This window comes from Anopheles bellator, chromosome 2, assembly GCF_943735745.2.
Source record: "Anopheles bellator chromosome 2, idAnoBellAS_SP24_06.2, whole genome shotgun sequence".
In the NCBI taxonomy this organism is placed as follows: Eukaryota; Metazoa; Arthropoda; class Insecta; order Diptera; family Culicidae; genus Anopheles; species Anopheles bellator.
Genome location: NC_071286.1, coordinates 55,180,974 through 55,199,711, shown reverse-complemented (window position 1 = coordinate 55,199,711; position 18,738 = coordinate 55,180,974). Strand labels below are relative to the sequence as shown.

The 18,738-nt window shown below is 48.8% G+C and overlaps 1 protein-coding gene across 1 annotated transcript; it reads left to right on the top strand.

The window, feature by feature from the left end:
• The first annotated feature begins 7,173 nt into the window (after positions 1–7,173).
• On the top strand, positions 7,174–14,712 carry LOC131210749 (coiled-coil domain-containing protein 170). The gene is made up of 10 exons (XM_058204042.1): positions 7,174–7,251; positions 9,801–9,857; positions 9,930–10,671; positions 10,731–10,912; positions 10,995–11,165; positions 13,182–13,346; positions 13,430–13,552; positions 13,659–13,796; positions 13,904–14,209; positions 14,278–14,712. Exons 1-10 carry the CDS (start codon positions 7,174–7,176, stop codon positions 14,710–14,712), a joined length of 2,397 nt encoding a protein of 798 aa, XP_058060025.1.
• Positions 14,713–18,738: the final 4,026 nt, after the last annotated feature.

The window sequence follows — 18,738 nt, the reverse complement described above, 5'->3', positions numbered from 1 at the left end:
TATGCCCCAAGGCAAACAGCATGGTCGTCCCCCCGGCTCGTATGAGCCCCGCGTGCAACTGACTTTGCTACGCAGCTGCATTGCGAAAGTCGGTTTGCGCGAACAGCGCGGCCAACGCTGCGTGTGCCGCGTGGCGACTACTAGCGGCATCAGGAGAGCAGGTGCGCCGGTTGGACACCGAGCGCTGCGACGACGTGTCGTTTGGGGCACCGAGCTCCAAAGCCCGGCCGAACCGGTTAAAACCCACGCGTGAAGGCGAAAACGAGAGACTCGGTGAGAGAGAAGGAGAACGAAACACCACCATTCCCGGGTACGTCACCGAGCGTGGGGTACATCGTGGCCAAATCATGTGGCGCGTAGAAGACCCTCCGTCGGTCGTCGCGATACTAAGAAGTGTGCTAGAGACGTCGGCGGCCGGTCAACGACACTCAGTCATATTTCTCACGAAAGCATTTAAAGACCTCGGCATGTGGAATTTAAGAGGTCTCCGTATCGGGAGCGCAGCATCGCCAGTAGGTGGCCCCGGCCAGCTGTTGCGGAGGACCGTGACGCACGCCTCGCTCGGGCCGCTGATGGACGGGTGACGCACGGATTCGGTGTTTAAAACCACAGGCGGCGTGCTGTGTGTTGGTGTTTGAGTGCTGTTGGCCGTGCTTCGACACTGGTACCAACTGCAAGTGACGTGACTTCGAACGGAGCAGTGCCGTTCCCAGTGCTGTGAAAATACACAGGATTTGCGTTATCGTTTTTTTTGTTTAAATCTACAAAAATGTAAAATTGAAAAAACCGAACTATCACACAGAAAGCCTATTGTGTAATCTTTATGTTCTACTTAAGTTTGAATTTATTAAAAACTATTATTTATTTATTTAGTATACAATTATTCAACGTGCAAACAGAGCCTTGTTGACAAAGATGAACTTAACTAACTTAAACAAATTATTTAATTATTATTTTAATTATTAACAAATTATTTAATTATGTGAAATCTAGAAATGAATGTATTTACAAGGCTTTAATTGGTTTGATATTTTTTTTAGGTTTTTTAAAATTTCTGTTAAAAAAGGTTCACTTATTTTTAGGTAAATACCATTGGTTTCCAAATAAAATAAAATAATAATGTTCATTCACGCATTTTCATTTAGTACAGATATTATTATTTTAATAAAAAAAATCATGGCTGATTCGAGGAAATCGAAAATAAAATAATTTCATTGATTGAAAATTAGTTGATTCGAGGAAACTAAAATTCATTTGCAAGACATTTGAAATATTATTAGTACTCAAAAACAATATTCAAACATTTTCCATATACAAAGAGTAATAAAAGCGATCATATTTAATGTATCCGTTGTAATGCGCTTTAATAAATTTGACAATTACTTGAAAATAATTTTTCAAAAATTTTGATAAAATGTTAATTTATATTGAGCATCCCCTTTGAGACATTTCATGTTCTTAATTTTTTCATTGAAATAATGTTAATCAAAAAGAGAGTATGTCATTTATTAGTAGTAACTTTGCCGTGCCCAGAAAACAGAGAACCTCTCGTCTGCGGCGTGTCTCGTCGTGCTCAATGCTCAATCATCACGTGCATCCCCGTTTCGGCGCGGCTACCAAGGAAGCAGACTCAGACCCGGTTACGCGGATAGATCCGTAGCGACCGGCGGCCTCGGAGCCGCACTCGGCTTCGCACGAAGCAACAGAACCCCGCGAACGCGACTCGCGGCCGGCCGATGACGAGCGATAATAATGACGATGCTAATGATGGCGACACCACCCGATGGCCGGCCGTTGGGCCCCGATCGCTGTGATGCTGCCCTGGTACAGCCGGTTCACTGCGGGATGCTGTTTGGCTTCATCGCGACTGCTTCACTTTTACACTATTCGGTGTTTCGGGAAGCTCGAACAACCCACAGCATGAGAAACGCCGACACCGACTGCACATTCCCTCAGCTAATGCCGTGTGCGACAAAAAGAGATGCCGAGCGGGCAACGCTGGCAACTGTAATACCTGATCGAAGTATCAAAAAATGACCATTTCTGTTGGCCCAGCCGATACTTCTATGATTCGGTAAACTGGGGTTCAGTTACTTCGAAACGTTCGCGTATGACAACGGGAAAAAACGGGAATGAAATTCAGCACTTGAAAGTAATGGAAGTTCGTGTGGCCGCACGACTTCATCTTTCTCTTGTGGCGTGACCAGCATTACTTCGGCTGCAGTTAACCAGGAACGCATCTTGGGCCTTTGCCCATCGGACACAAAACACAGACACATTCTCGCTCCCTCTCTCTCTCTATCTTTGTCTCTATGTCGCTTCGGTGTCAGTAACGGTTGGTGGTAGTGCTGGCGCAGTACCTTCAAGTACTGGCTCCGAGGTTCATGAAGTTCTGGTACTCGATGTAAAGCCGAGGGTACAGTTACTTGCACCGCGACACACCCTCTCGGGGGCTGCAGCTGGTGTAATGCACTTTCCTCCGGGGGCCATTACACCTGCCGGTGGTGGACAATCTCTTTGCAACAAGCTGCATCTTTCTCGCGAGTGCATTTGCGTGTGCAGTTCCCGTGGCAGATGCAAGAGATGCATTTTTTGAGAGCAATTTGCGGTTATTAATTGCTGTCAGTACGAGCTGTCTGCTGTTGGTCACTGGTTTCTTACTGAGTTTAAGAACATAATCATCACTACAACTACTGACGAATTTGGGCTTTATTTATTTTGTAACATATCGTGGGTCCGGTTGTGTTATCTTCTGTCAATTTCGAAGCATATTATCATTTGTTTACACTAGGAATGGAACAAAATGTAGAAATAAAATGGCAAATGATTTAATTAGTTTTAAAATGTATTCTAAATATTTTATAAGTTTTAGAAAACGAGATTAAGCGACTCTATTATGATCCACGGCTCTGAATTGACTTTTTTTTACAAGGACTCCATCGTGCCTGTAAGTCACAGGCAAGTGGTTAAAATGCCAGACACCAAACGGGTGCCGGTGGTGAACGTCTCTAAACTGACTAAACTTTACAAGGAGCATGGCGTTTTCGTAATATCGGAAAACGGATATTAAAAATTAAAAACAAATAATACAACAGCCAACATGATTACATGGCCATTTCGTGGTCTGAATTTTCCCGACTTTCCCGGGGGTCTCCGGAGAACAGGAACTCTGTGCTGGGCTGGCCCACCTCCGATGAACCGAATCCGACCCCGGAAAAACAAACCGAACCTCCCCGAAAACGCTTCGTTTCGGCTCCGGCTCCGTAAAAGCCATGCGCCATTTCCACGCAACTGTCAGCAACCAGTCAGCCTGATTTTTTTTCTCTCCTTTTCTCATCTCGTCACGTGTCCCGCCGCAGCATCGTGAAAAAGAAAATTTCGCCTTTTCTTTCCACCCCCCTCCACCTCCCCAACCGGGTGGCAGATAAAAACCCACGCGAATTGAGTTTTCACGTGTAGTGTTCCCGTCCGTTTTTTTTTGTCGTCGTCGTTGTTGTCGAACTCCGATTCCACCACTCGCCGCATGCGGTCTTGGTACGACACGTGGAGCGTTCGTAAAAGAATCCGAGTAAAAATGGGCCCCCCCATCAGGCCGCCCCGTCGCACGTGCTTTCGCAGTGGGATTGGCAACATGATTTTTATGTTGTCTTCTCCCGCCGTTCGCCGCTCGTTGGGGCCAAAGCGCACCTCCCCGACGGAAGAGGAAACCGAACGAAAAAGGGGCAATTTTCACCTCTCCCGCGTGCTCCGTACGCATCGTGTCGCAGGTGGCGATGCGATGCCGCGAACACTAACACTACCACACGAACTGGCCACGGCTGTGAAGCGCCACGAAAAGAAACGCAACTCGCGCGCGGCGGGAAAAAAAGGAAAAAGGCTGGCCGCGAAATTGGAATGCTGAACGAAGCAAATGGGATGCGCACATTGGAAGGTTTGGAAAATCGTCCACTTTATGGACTTGGCGATCCCAAGAAAAATCCACGACATTATTTGGAACATTTTTATGCAAAGAGCTTCGGAGAATGTCTTAGGAAATTTAAGTTTCATGACCAGGTTCTTCAATTGACTATGAAAAAGCCACAAAACATATCAATATTCCAGTTGTGGCTCGTGGCCAAAATAAATTTACAATTTGGAATTTAAATATCTAATTTCTATCGTCTCAACTAATTTTTTGGAAACCGAAGAAACTATTTACAATATTTTTCAGTATTTATCAATTATTTTGTACTTACTTATGATTATAATATGAATATAATCCCCATCTAATAATAATAATATTATTCCTAAATATTAGTCCGGCGTTTTGAATGTCTTTAAATCAGCTTTTAGAAAGGTTTTTCTACGAACATCAACAACGATGAAATGGGTTTTTCAATAAAGTAAAGTTATCAGCAAATCGTCCTTTTTTAAGCTTATTTGTGTATATTTTTCGCATTTTTTATTTCTTCTTCGCCGTTCGAAATTAGTTGCTACACTTCTGTTACCGATATTCAGTTCCTTATTCCTGTGTTCCTTCCTATTGCTTAACTAAAAGCTTCGTTCAATAAGGTACCGACCCCATTCACAGCGTTCCACATTCGCCAAGAATGGCCCGCGGGGCACCGAACGACGGGCGGTGCAGGAACGCGAGGTGCGGGGTGCAAAAAACCCGACCCTGAATCGCGATTGCCGTTTTTGGTCTTCCGTGTATGCAGGTTTGTGACAGGAGCGCAGCCCGGCCGACAGGAAGCGCCGTCACATCGCCAGGCCAACCCTTGGCCGCTGCGCTGGAAAGTCGCGGGCCCTTCCGATGCGGTTCACGATCGGTTTTCCTTGTTTGGCCACCGCACAGGGCCGACTGGGACGACGGGATTGACGGGTTCTCTCCTTCGAACACACGCAGCCACGGACCTCGGGCGCCTCGTATGTATTCGTAGCCGCGTAACCTTTCCACGGGCCCGGGTACGCACGGTCCTTTCCCTTCCCGGGTATTTATTTACCGACTACGCGACCTTCCATGCCGGTCATGTTCTTTCCTCTCCCTCTATCCGACGGGCGGACGGTAGAATGTGAGAGAATTTGTAATTTATTTTGAATATTTTGAAATGTACTTTCGATGAAGAAGCCATACCCGCGGAGAGGACATCTTTCGGCAGCGCAAAGTGCCGGGAGTGCTTAGGGAGTGGTTAGGAACACGGATTCGAGTCCTGGTTTTCTTCTCACCGATACGAAGCAAACTGGAGAAGATGTTGGTGAAAAATACAGAACTAATTATGCTTTATTATTGATTGGAACTATCGATGATTTATAGTAATTTAGGAAGACAAACAGAATTATGTAAAGTATTTAATCTAGTTAAAGAAATCCAGATTTACAGTTCAATAGTTCGCCTTCGGAATTTCGAGCATCGATTGCAAGAATGGCGCCAACCCGACCGTCCGACGGACGAACCGAACCGGTCGAAGAATAGGGCCCACGAAGTAACAGTGCCGCATGCTGCACCGAAAGTGCATTCGAACCCGCATCAGACTTTCTTCTACTCGTTTTTGCTCCTTATTCCAAAACCCACCGAAGGACATCGCATTGATGCATCGGGCTCGATCTTTCCCGGGCTCTGGGCCCTTTTCTCAGAGGCTGCTGAGAAGCAGGTGAGACGGTGAGTCGGTGGTTACACTCACTCACCCGGGGAAATGCAAATGAGGCGCCCTTTTCGAGTGCCGTGGACGCTTCCCGAAGGGCAGGATCGAAATAGGGCGTGTTTCAAAAGTGTATCATACGAACAGGACCGCAGCCCGTCCCGGAGGTGCATCCGAAGGGCCGGCCAGCCAGAGAGATCCAGCCGTGGTGGTGCAGCTGGACTGCGCCGTTGCCGCCTTTGCTCAGGATAAACCGTTTCGAGGGCGATCCTTCTCCTTCGGACATTTTCTTGCCCCGTTGATGCTCCGTTTGCTTGATGCCGGCAAGGCCGATCGTCTCCTGGGTTCCTGTTGCACGTTTGCTTTTATGTTGATTTTTCCCACATTCGCTTGCCGCGCTCGGGTCAGGGATCTAGGGTTTTTTTAGGTTTGTTTGCTGGCTGGCTGTGCCCTACAATCCCGACGGCATACGTGGACGGCAGGCAGAGCGGTTGGCGTTCTCCGTCGGACGCCAAACCTGTTCCGTGTGCAAGGAAAGCCAAGCGCCGTTGGTTGTCCTTAAATGTGGGCCCATCCGAGGTTCATCGCAGTTTCTTTTTCGGCCTGTTGCCTGTTACGCTTACGTTCGGCGAGCCTTTGTAGGTCCATTCATTGGAATTGGAGTCTTGGAATTTTGAATCTGCAAGCTACCGAGATTATGACAAAAAGCAGATGAGAAGCTCAAAACGATTGAATAGTTGCCTAAAAGTACCTGGAAAGTAATATAAAAACACAGATAATCAGATGATGTATTATATTAAAATATAAATAAATTATAACTAAACAGATAATAAACAGATTAATATAGTCATCGACTTCATTTACAGTAAGCCTCTATCAATTAACAAGCCCGCTGTAAAACGCTGATTGATGTAAATGTAATCGTTACCGTAAAACACAAATCGGTTTGTTGTAAGTCCCCACGATACAGCCGTTAAGCGGCACCTCTAATCGATTCCGTTATCCTTCAGGGCGAGGAACCAGTTCAGGGCTTCACCGTGGAAACACCCTCGAACCCTCGGAATCAACAAACTTCGTGCGTGGCATAGAGGCCCGCGACACGACGACGACGACGACGTTCCCTAATCCTGTGCCGCGCTTCGGTCGGTCGAGCATAAGAGAATGAATGGGTTGCACTTGGACCTATCGGCCATGCTCCCAGAACGGCCCAGAGGCAACATTCCCCCGGTTACGGGTGATCGTGGGGGGCGCTGCAGGAACTTCATCGACACATCGGCCATCGAAACGGGGAGCACCCGCTGTTTGTTGTCAGTTTGAGTTCCGTCTCCGGCCGAGGTCCACGACCCAGCTCGGACCACGACCCAGCAGTATTACAGTACCCCGGGAATACCGTCATTCTACCGTCGCGGTTCCATTAGCGACTTTTAGTGAATAAGTGCGTAGTGGATCAGAGAGCAGTGCAAAAAATCGGATACACCCTGCAATTGTGGGAACAATTGTGGAACCATCTTCTTCAATGGAAGTGTAACGTGCAAGGTGTTGCCCAGTCCAGAAAATGTCTCGCAAAGGGGACGATGAGTCGGGCAATAGCGAAAAAGATTGGGAAATATTCGACATACTCTGCGGTGAAGAGGTAACTGCTGTTGGTTTGTAACTGAAGGAACACAAAAACAAACAATGGAGACACACGCTTACCAACAACATGGGTCCTACACTCTTGCCTTAGACATGGAAACTTAACTCTGCCCTGATGGCCAAATAAACGTGGGATACATTCGCAGTTAGTTAGTAGTTCAATTCTTCGGAACAAAATTGGCGTGATCGAGGAAGAGACTAAAATGTGAGATATTAGTATTTTAATTCGATCATTTGTTGAAGATTGAGACTTAACCAGGCAAACTTTGGCACTTTCCGGTTGTCGTGAGGCCGAAGACTGTCGCTATTTACGTTTCTTGCCTTGCGAACGGGAAAAACGGGAGCGATTCGTGCGCCTCGTCGATTCGGGTGCACCATGGAAACTGCACCTTGTTAGGTGTTTTTCCTTCCGTTAATGATGACAAATACGAATGCCGAACCCTCATTCCGATACGTGGCAGACCGGGCTGGGCTGCGAAAACCCGAACCGTGGTGGGCTACCCGAACCCGAAAGGGCGCAAAAATCCGATAATATGAATCAAACATCGGTTGGGCGCGTTTCGAAAAGGAAAAATGGAGTGGAAAACGCTCGCCTTTCCGCAAAAACGGTTTCCGGACCTGCTGGGTTGTGGAAAACTTTGCAACGCCCGCAGTCTGCCCCGTGATCGGCTGGCAATCGGCTGGATAGCTCGTGGTTTTTTTTTTCGTTTTGATCCTTGCTGAATGCAGTTCCGATGCGTTCGACCAAGGCGTTGATTTTCCACCCAGACACCAATAAGACACCGAAAAACAGGGAACCGACAGGAAGCGAAGTGCAACGGACCCAACCTGTCACGGTGAAGTGCAATCAGCGTGGGCTGCATTTGGACGCCTGGCCAGAGAGCCTTCCCCCGCGTCTGGTGTGAACTGTGTCACTGGAAAAAGGCCCCGCGAAATGCTTCGTCCTGGTTCGGCTGGTGTTTAGCGCCGAAAGGGCACTCGAGGCTTCCGAGGGGGCCAGAACGTCAGCGTAAAGCGTTGGCAGCTCTTTGATCCGGTGGATGGCAGAAGAATTTTTGGGCAGCGGAAAAAGTGAAAGTGGACTCTTTTGGACCACGTGCGCGCGGTGAAGGGTCTCGTGTGTGCCGTACGGCCGTTCGTCAGTTTTTACTTTCTTCCCGGAGGATTGTGACCCGAGAAATGGATTGTGTGAACATCGCGATGTTTTAGGAAGCGCAATCCAGCCATAAGCAGTTTTAAAAGTGAAGTTCAACGATAAAAATCCTTAAAGTAAAGTATCGATAGTATAGTTAAGAGGATACAGAGTAGCGCCTTTGTGTAACGTCTTGGTGAAAGTGAATAAATCAAAGTTTCAACAGGCTGGCGAATAATGTAATAATAGAGTTTTGAAATTTAACTTAAAAAGTTTAACGCCAAATTGAAGGAATTTAATCACATGTGGTATTTCAGCAATCAAACGAAACTTCGTTAACATTGCTCTACTGTTGTGAACTTCGCTTCATTTACCATGTCTAAAACTATAAAAGGAGAATTGCAAACAGATTGCTTTAGCTGTCTATTTGGTCCTCCTATTTTTTAGGCCTACATTACCTTGTTTTGATATCAGGCAAATGATGTCAAGTCGAAAAAACATTTAGTTTGCAACTTATCTTTGAAAAGGTTAGACCATGTGGACGTTTGTTCTAAAAAAATCTGTTTTGCGGGGATCATTGCTTTTCTGCTACCAGCTGAAGTAAAGCTTTGTCCTGAGCTATAAGTTTTTTTTAATTTTAATGCAATAAATATGTGAATTCTTTGAATTCTTCCCTCAAACTTTGTTGGCAGTCCAATTGATAGTTCTTCGAGGATGGGATGAAGGAATAAGATGGCTTCAGAGGAATTACCGTTCGAGTGGTCGATTGTCAATTTGTCCGATCGTTGTCCATGCTCAGGAAAGATTTCTAGAGATTTCTCAGACATTCGGCAAGTGTCCAGGAACACACTTATCAAACAGCCTTTGACTGAGTGAATAACAGACAAGATGGGGAAGCACCCAATCGTTGCCAGACTGTTGTTGACTTTGATTGGCCATCACACTTCGAATGACCTAATTTTCTGCTAATAAGTGCCCATTGGAAGTGCGGGCGGTGTGTTTTTATTTGTTGGGACCTGCCAAGCAGCGCATTTTATTGACCCACGTCGTCACCAAACAACCGGCCAGACGGCACTGCGTTTTCGCCAAAAAGGGGGCCACGGGTAAACAACAGCGGGGCTAGCAACGACCAAACACGAATCGGGGTGTTGGAGCCTCGGCACAAAACCAGGCCAGAGTTGGGACGGTAGCCCAGATGATGACAGGCGCCCGGAGTTGTTTAACTTCCCGGAGTTCTTTGGCGCAGGTCTTCGGGACATGTGGCCTGAACTTGGGGGGAAAAATTGGGGTCGGACCCCATTACTGGCGTGTGCTGGTTTCTTGAGCTCGATACTTCTGGTCGTTTGTTTTACATGCGGCCGGCGGCCTACCACCTGGGACACACTCTAAACCCTGGGACACCACGAACCCGACAGCAGAAAATGCCAAAACATCACACACCACACTCACCGGTACACCACCACCATCACCATGTAAGTTGGGTGCGTGCCGACCTCACAGGCTTCCGGTGGCTGATTCGGATTGGCTCCTCTCACCTTTTACAGGCGTCGGCATCCTGCAACGATCACCTGGCGCACTCGATCGATCTGGCGACGACGCTCCGGAGTGAGCTGGCGGCGTCCACGTACAAACGGGACCGCCTAATGGCCGAGCTGGCCGACGTGAAGAGCTCCCTATGTGCGAAGGAGGGCGAGTGCGAGTCATTGCGGGCCCAAGGAGCACGCCAGTCGTCGCTGATCAGCTCGCTTCAGCAACGCCTGGCTGCGACGGAGCAACGCGAGAAGACTCTCCACAGCCGCAGCGAAACCGTCGTCCACACGTTGAACCGCGACAAGGGCCACCTGGAGGACAAGATCAAGGAGCTGGGCACGAAGTTGACGCGCGTGCAGTGCGAGCTGACGAAGGAGGAAGGCTTCCGGGATCAGGCGCGCTGCCAACTGCAGGACCTGATCCGCCGGCTCTGCCTGGTGCTGGGGGTGGACGTGTGCGACGGGGCGCACCTCACACCCGACTGTGTGCTGTCGAAGGCGGGCGAAACCGTGTCGGAGGTGCAGCGGTTGCGGGCCAAGCTGTCCGGGACCTGCGAGAACCTCTCGTCGGCCGAGTCCGAGCTGATCAGCACCAAGGCGTCGGCTTCGGCGGAGAAGAGCCGACTCCACACGCAGATCGAGGCACTCCAGTCGCTGGCACAAGGACTCGAGGGCCGCTGCCGGCAGGCGGAGCGCGATCTACAGGTTACCCGCGACCGGCTGGCCGAGTGCGAAGTGAACGGCGACAAACTGCGAGGTAATCCACGCGATCTGCGCCCGCTGGAAGAGATTCTGATCTTTGGGCCGTCTTTCCAGAGGAACTCCGAGGATTCGAGTCGCGCTGCTGCCGGCTGCAGAACAGCTACGATCGGCTGCAGACCGAGCGGCTCCAGTTCCTGCGGACGATCGCCACGATCGTCGGGGTGGGCGAACCGTGTGAGAACAACGTGCGGGACAAGGTTCGGGACATCACCAACCACAACCAGGTGCTGCACGATGTAGGTTGAAGCGAAGGGTGGGGTAGACCTTGGGGTGGACTGACCTTGATTCACTCCTTTCACTTCCGCTTCCGGTCTCCAGCAAGTGGCGCAACTGCGGGAACAGCACCATCAGGAGGCGGTGAAACACCGGGACCACCAGGAGAACAGTGCGTGCCGGCTGAAGAACGAGGAGCAGCACCGGATGAATCTGGAGGAGCGCCTGGAGAAGGCGTGCCACGAGCTGCAACACTTCCGCACCGAGCACACCACGGTAGGTTACCACTAACGTTGACGCAGGACTTAAAGGATTCACACTGACTCCGGCGTTCCGGAAGGAGGGGGCCACTTGGGTCCGTTCTGGTTTTAGCCGTTCATCAATTACCTGACTCTTCGCCTTCCCTTTAATTTACGCTGACGATCATAAGTTATTACACCGTTACAGAAATCAACAGAAGATTAACATTGTCTCTGGTGGTGAAGGCCAAGACCGTTCAGTGATTGTGATCGGATTAGAAGAAGTCGTGACTTAGGTGTGACTTTGGACGCGAAGCTGATGCTTAACACACACTGATCGAGGACATGATCAGACGTGCGTACAGAATGCTAGGTTTTGTTATCCTCATGAATTCGCAGTTCCAGGATGTGATGTGTCTAAAAGCTACTGTTCTCTTGTCCGTCTGATCCTTGAGTGCGCTTGTGCGTTGCGTGGGATCCGCTGTATCAATGTTGGATAGATCGCGAGGATTTGAGACCTTTCAAAGCAAGTTTACAAGGATCGCTGTTGTTAGGCTTGGTTAGTACTTCGGAGCTGCCTTCTACATGGGCTACGATCACTCAAGCTGTTTTTGCATTTGCCAGATCTTGACTTCCCGTATTGACTCGCCGACACTCCTTGCTAGATTTAACTTTTAAGCCCCTTACCGATGTTTGAGACGACGACCTGTAACTTAGAATTGATGCCCGGTCGTCCCTCATCGGACACAATGATCCGTTATTGGGTCTCTGTTGTACGTAAACAGTGATCAATCTAGTGTATGGATTTAAATTTGGATTTACCACAACGGATGGACCCACATTGGATTACCCACAACGAGTTACTGTTCGGTGCGGCTTTTAGTCGGGTTAATTCATCGTCTAATTGTTTTCGAAAATGAAGAAGGAGCCGCTGTAACATGTCATGTCTGCTTAGTAACTGTTTCAACCATGTTACTGTTCAATTTTTGTATTCGGGAACGTTACGAATGGTTACCTTTAATTACAGGTTATCACTTGTTATTGGTGTTGGTTCTAGTTCTAAGTTATCTTAATTTTTTTTAATCTCACAGGAACGGACTGGGCCGCATTTATTAAATTTAATTAATAGCTAACTTGATCTAATCTATATTATACAAATGAAGCTCCGTTTTGTGTGCGGTTTATAGAAACTACTGGACCGATTGACTCAAAATTTGCTACACAGGGGTTTTAGGGGCCAAGGATGAGCAACGTCATGGTTAAAAACCCCTCCCCCCCTCCGTCCTACCCTTACCATACAAACGAACTGTTAAAACATTGATTACTACTTTTTATTGTCAATTGGTGGTGTTCCATTTTTATTTGCCGATGATTCTGATCACGGGACGTACATTGTTCGCGGCGTACCCAGTGTACGAGGTGTGTTCAAAAAGTATCGCGACTTTTGGATTTCCGCGGGCTACGTATATCCAAAATTTGATACAAACTCTTTGCCATCCATTTTTTGGTATAGAGAAAAATCAACGATGAGCCAAATCTTGTCCAAGTGAAACAGCTATCAAAAATTGACTGATTACTCAAAATGGTCGAACTTTTCACCATAAGTCACTGACATATGTAGCAGCCAAACGCTACCAAAAGTTGGAAAATCGGATATACGTAGCCCGCGGGAATTCAAAAGTCGCGATACTTTTTGAACACACCTCCTATGTAATTCATAGAGGTTCAATTGGTCAGGCTAGATAGCGAGCCAAAAAGCCGAGGAAACATAAACCAAAAATAACGTTAATCTAACTAACAGGCCAAACATATTATTAACATATTTCTACACATTAAACAGTAAGGGTGAAAGGATGAGAGGATAAAGGGAAAAGGGACTGGAGGTTCTGAAGGACAATTCCACTCTCACAAAAAATTTATGGGCAGGCGATGTCGCGATTCCTGTAGATGTTGCGCCCGAGAATCTCTACCGTTTTTTGTCTCTAACTAAATAAATAAACAAATAAATGTCTCTGTAAAATGGTCTCAATGTCTTCCGGTCTGGTTTTTGCAGCTCAGCGAGTACCTGGTGCGCCTGGCAAGGGCACTGTGTTGGAGCGAGTGCACGGAGCCGCCCGCCCCGGGCAGTGACACGACGATCCTGAGCGAGACGCTCCTGGAGCGAGCTGAGCGACTGGCGACCCATCACGAGCACCACGTGCACGGAAGCTGTGACAAGGTGAGCTGGCGGCCCTTTTCAACTCTCTTTCCACCATCAACAGCAACAACAACAACTGTCACCATTGTTTCATCCCCTGCCAGAGCTGTTGGGAGGCCATCAACCACCATCATCATCATCATCAATCGCACTCCTCGCACCACACGCACAGCCACCCGCCGAAGCTGCGCCGGGAACGGTCCTGCACGGACATACCGCTCAAGGAAGTAGGTCTCCCGACCGAGGGCTACCGCTTGCCCACACACCACACCTCACCTCACTCACCCGTTCCATTCTGCCTCGCCACCCTCGGTGCCTTCTTTGCTTTTGTAGAGCTCCACCCTGTACCATATGCAGCGCAAGGTGCGCGTCCTGAAGGAACAGATACAGCGGCGGGATTTGCACTTGGAACTGCTGCGGCGCAAGATTGCGCTGCTCGAGGATAACGCGCGGGGGAAGGCCACGCTTCAAGTATTTTTCGTGCTCTTTTCGCTTGCTTCTTACTAACCTCAAACTCCAGACAGACGGTGGATCCCCGGCGGCTTGGTACTAATCCGTGCGTTGCCACTTTTTTACAGACCGAGCGGGATGAGGCGATGCATAAGGCGCGCAAGAACTCGAAACAGGCCGAGGGCACCACGCAACAGCTGGGGGAGGTAAAGTCGCAGCTGGCGGAAGTGAAGCACCAGCTGAACGAGGCCTCCGAGTACAAGATCACGGCCCTCGAGCGGGCGCGCAAGTGCGACGAGCTGCAGTCCCGGTGCTGTGAGCTGGAAACGGAGCGGGAGCGGCTGGTGGGACAGCTGGCGGCGTACAAGTCGCGGGCCAGGTCCGCGGTCGAGACTTCGCACGATCGGCGCGTACGGGACGAGCACACCCTTTCGGTAGGTTACGAGATCTGAGGGACTCACCTCCCCCGGGAATGACCACTTGTCCTTTCAACTCCTTGTAGCATCTTCGGGAGGAACTGACCCGAATCAAGTCGCAGCTGGCCGACACCAACCACCGGTTGTCGCAGCTGCAGGTTTTCCGGACGTCAGTGGCCAAGCTACTGCACGCCCCGGATTGCACCGACTCGGACATCCTGCAGAAGCTGCAGTCGGTGTGCAGTGGCCAACATCTTCATGGCCATCACCACCACCACCGGCACCACAGTGCGTCGAACCTGTCGCGTCGCTACGACTCCTCGTCCCCGTTGGCCGGCGATCTGGCCCATGGGACTCGGTACGACGACCTCGGGACGGCGGCCGGCGGCGGTGGCTCGCAGTCGTTGGGCTGCCGACCGCTCAGCTCCAGCCCGGTGCACGGTCGCCGGTACATCGATTCGGGCTTCAACGATCATGACCACCACTTTGATGATGATTTCGATTTTCACAAAAAATACTGACCGCCAGAGAACGTGTGTTCCGCTGAACGGCCCCACTGCCAGAACCTGATCCCCGAAGGCGATTGGAGGCGCTGAAACTAGCTAGAAAACATTGCGTGTTGCGGGATCGCGAATGCCCGGATCGTGCGTTTTTGGGAGAATAATAAATAATGTTTGGCAGAATAACACAATAAGAATAACGGTTTTTCAACACAGAGATCGATTTGAAAACACTCGCTCGCTTGCGCCATCTGTACGTCGGTCGCCGTATTACGTTGCGGCCGCTGCGTTACGAAGCGCCAAGAGCGTTATCAAGCGTTACCAAGTGGTTTCGAAATTGACAATTCCGTTCGCGGGTTCGCGGTTATTATTTATTTTGGATATTTGGAGCAAAAATTAGAGGGTGAGACCAAAGTTTACCGAACTAATAAGCATAATCTTTTGCCGCATAAAGTGTCAATAGCTCGAAGTGAAGATTGTTCCAAATTACGAACGTTCTTACAGATCAAGCGCCAAGCATTTTAAGTGTTCAGCTAAATTTTAAAATAATTGTTTATCCCTATCCCAACTAAAACGCTAATACCAAACCGGGAAAAAATCCTTGGGCCAATCTTGAGACGACGACCTTCGCATTAATCGTTTTCAGCTGTTAAAAACCGATAAAATCTCTGCCTGTGTTATCTGATTACAGGATCAAACGCCACAGACAACCGCAGTATTCGATTCGGAACAGTTGTTCTGCCGGGGAGTGGCATTTATTCTTGAAAATCATAAAAATATGCCCAACCCTTGGCACCGGTAAATCGGGCGCTACATTCGGAGTGTAAAAAGCTGTCACGCATTTCACGCAAAACCAGTTTTGCTCAAGCGTCTTCTTGTTCTCGATTCCCTGTTTTCGGTTTCCATCGCTTGGCCCGTGCATTTTTGGCCGATTCCTGCGAAACCCAGAGAATGAGCCTTTCGCACTTTGCCAAGTCTGCCGCCCAGGTAACGAAAGGCCTTCCGTGTGTCGCAGGTGGTCCGTGGAAATGAAACGGCGGCCATATCCAGGCACTAGCGAAGGGCTGCCAAAATGCGAGAGAAAGAGTTCGTAAAGCAACGAAACGCGCGCGTATCGTCCTTACCGGTTTTGGGGCAGTGCAATTTCTTCGCCAGCACAGTATATTGGACATGTTGGAGATCAATCCTGGCCGGGGGGTCATTGGCCGGCGAAGCGGAGCGAAGAAAAGGCAAACGGAACCACTATATCAGTGACGGAACTGCGAAACCTGACAGCATAAAAAGCGGGTGACGGTTTTGATGGTCTGTCGCGATCGATAAATCGGCGTAACACAGCGCTGCAAAGGTCGCCAGGCGGCAGGTTCAAGGAACTCGTCGATCGAGGAATGGCTGTGACCAGCACAGTCATCGCCGATCAGCCCGAACCTGTTGATGGCCGGACCCCGAGCCACGCGGACAACACTACTTGGGCCATCAGCAAAACAATCGCACATGCAGCATTTTTCATAAGAAAGTTCATATCTGCCCGCACCACCCGCAGAAGTCAGGTTGGACCCGGTCTGTGCGCTCTCGGCTTCTCGTTTGGCTCTCGCGTGCCCCGCCGTGTCAGTTGACCACTTCGTCAACGGCAGGTTTTGGCCGGCCGGCGATTGCAAAAGGACGGGATGCTGGACAGTGAGGCACGGATTTCGTCAACGTCGTTAGAGATTGGATTTAACCGTTGGATGAAATGCCTGTGACTAATTTCAAGTCAAGTGTTGGAAGTCAAGTCAGTCAAATAAGTTGGGTAAATACCATTATTAGTTGGCCCTTATGTTGCCCTTATGTTGGGTCAGAAGAAAACGGTCATCTACTGTACTGTGCGAATCGGAATCATTGGCCTCTCTAATACTCGTATCATAGTTTGGCCGTTGGAGCATTTGTTGTTGTTGTTTGCAGTTGCTTCTTTCCCTCGGTTTCTGTGTTCGACCCGGTTTATCTTGCATTTTGACTCCGAACTCTCTCCATGGTCCTCTCGAAGACGCTGAACTGTTTTGAAGAAGTTTTGCCAGACTGACAAAACTCGACGTGGTTCCTGCCGTTTCGGTTCCTGCTTATTGCTTCACGTCATAAGAGCATCTTCTTAATCGAGGGGTTAGCAATGTGAGCAAAACGCGGTACAATGTGTTGTGGCAGAACTTGGTGTCCGTTTTGCTTACAGTCAGCAGTCCGTAACTGTCGAGTGCAATCTTGGAAAGAAATGGTGAAGGATTTGTAACTCTTTAACACGTGCAGATCGAGCCCCGCAGAAGACCTTTTAAAGCTTAAAGTCGATTAAATTGCTTATTTGTTGACGAATTAAAATGTCAGCGCAATAAAACCGTGCATTTTTTAGTTTCCCTTTGTCCGGTTTTCCTGTTTCACTTATTTCAGCCGGAAGTTTCATTATGCAATGTAACAATGAAAATGCTAGTCCTTGGCACTGCTCTATTGTGACTGATTCTGTTTCAATTCAGCCCCTCACTTTTCAACTTCAGCTTCATTTTATAAAACTTCTACGTCCATGTTCATCTTTCCCGCGGGATCGGTTTCCACTTCGGGGCTAAAGCGGAACAAGTAGAAAGGTACAACCAACCATCCGCTGGCTTTTTTATTGCTCGGTGCAACTTCTGGTCCGTGTTGCAATTTGCAAATTTTTACATAATTTTAGTGGACATGTGAGTAACCGGTTTCGGGCGCAAAAATAGCGGGACGGGATCCGAAAATCCTTCAGGGCGGTCCTGGGATGTGGGAAACGTGTTAATCAGAGAGCATGGCCAGAAAGAGTTGACAATTGGCCAGAAAACTTCACTAGCTTCGCTGTGGCCGTTGGGGCTTTTTCTAACCGTTACAAAATTGTTAAATTATACTAATTGTAGCGTGAATTTTAAATATTACTTCTGTTTCGTAAGATAGGATGTGGCTGTGGCCACGAAAGGCGTTTTATTTCCGGTCGAACGTGGAAATGCGGAAACAGGTAAATCCTTCCGAAATAGTTCCAATTTAAAGCAATCACCATTTGTGGGGGGCAGTGAACGGTTTTACTTTCCTTCGTGTGCGGTTTAATTACACGTTATCAGTTCAGTGTGGCGAGCATTCGATCAGCGTACTACGCCCGCAGTTACAGTCGTTACAGTTACATTGCTCCGGGGGTAATTTCATGCTTTCCATGCTGCGACCCAACACGCCGGGCGCGTTGATTGAAATGTGATCTGTGCTCGCAACGTACGGCCCTCGTCCGGTCGGCTAGTTTGAATTATTGTAATCAAGATCAGCATTAATTCCCGAATGCCCGAGGGGCCCGGCCCGCGGGGCAGTAAATCAATGTGCATAAAGTGAATTAATAATCAAAGTATATAAAAACAAAAACGCAACAATGCTTACGTAAGCGAAGCTTTCTCTATGTGCGATTGGCACGCGGCTGCGGTCGCGGCATTGCAACTTGAGAGATAAATCGCCGCGATCGTCGTGGCTCCACACGTGACTTTCTTTCGCTCTCCGTTTCTTATGCTTCCCCTGGCACTCTTATCGCCACTTGTTGTCACAATGATCGAGAGACATACCGACATGAGGCGAAGAGAGAGAAAGAAATAAAGCTCAAGAAAGAGTGATCATATTCGCAAGTAGATCTGCAGCGATAGCGATACGCTCGAGTGCCCGTCCACACGAGCCCACGGCCCACAAATCAACGTCGAAAAGCACCAAAACACACACCACAAACGGGTGTTTTGTAGGAGATTTGATGCTTTAATCATTTTGGGCGGTGGTTTTATGTTTCGCATCTGCGGCGGCCGGTAACAATTGTTTGTGCCGGTGGTTGTTTGTGGAACCTCCGGTTCACTTTCTCCGTTCACTGGCCGCTAATGAGAGGACCGGATTCCGTTTCAACTAATACATCGTTTAGCTGCCAGCGGAACCACCTCAGCTCCATTGTTTTCTGCTTCGAACGCCCAATTTTAATCAAGTCAATGCAGTCAATAATATTCAGTGACAGTGCGTCATGTTTGCTCTATATGTGAGTCTCGCCAC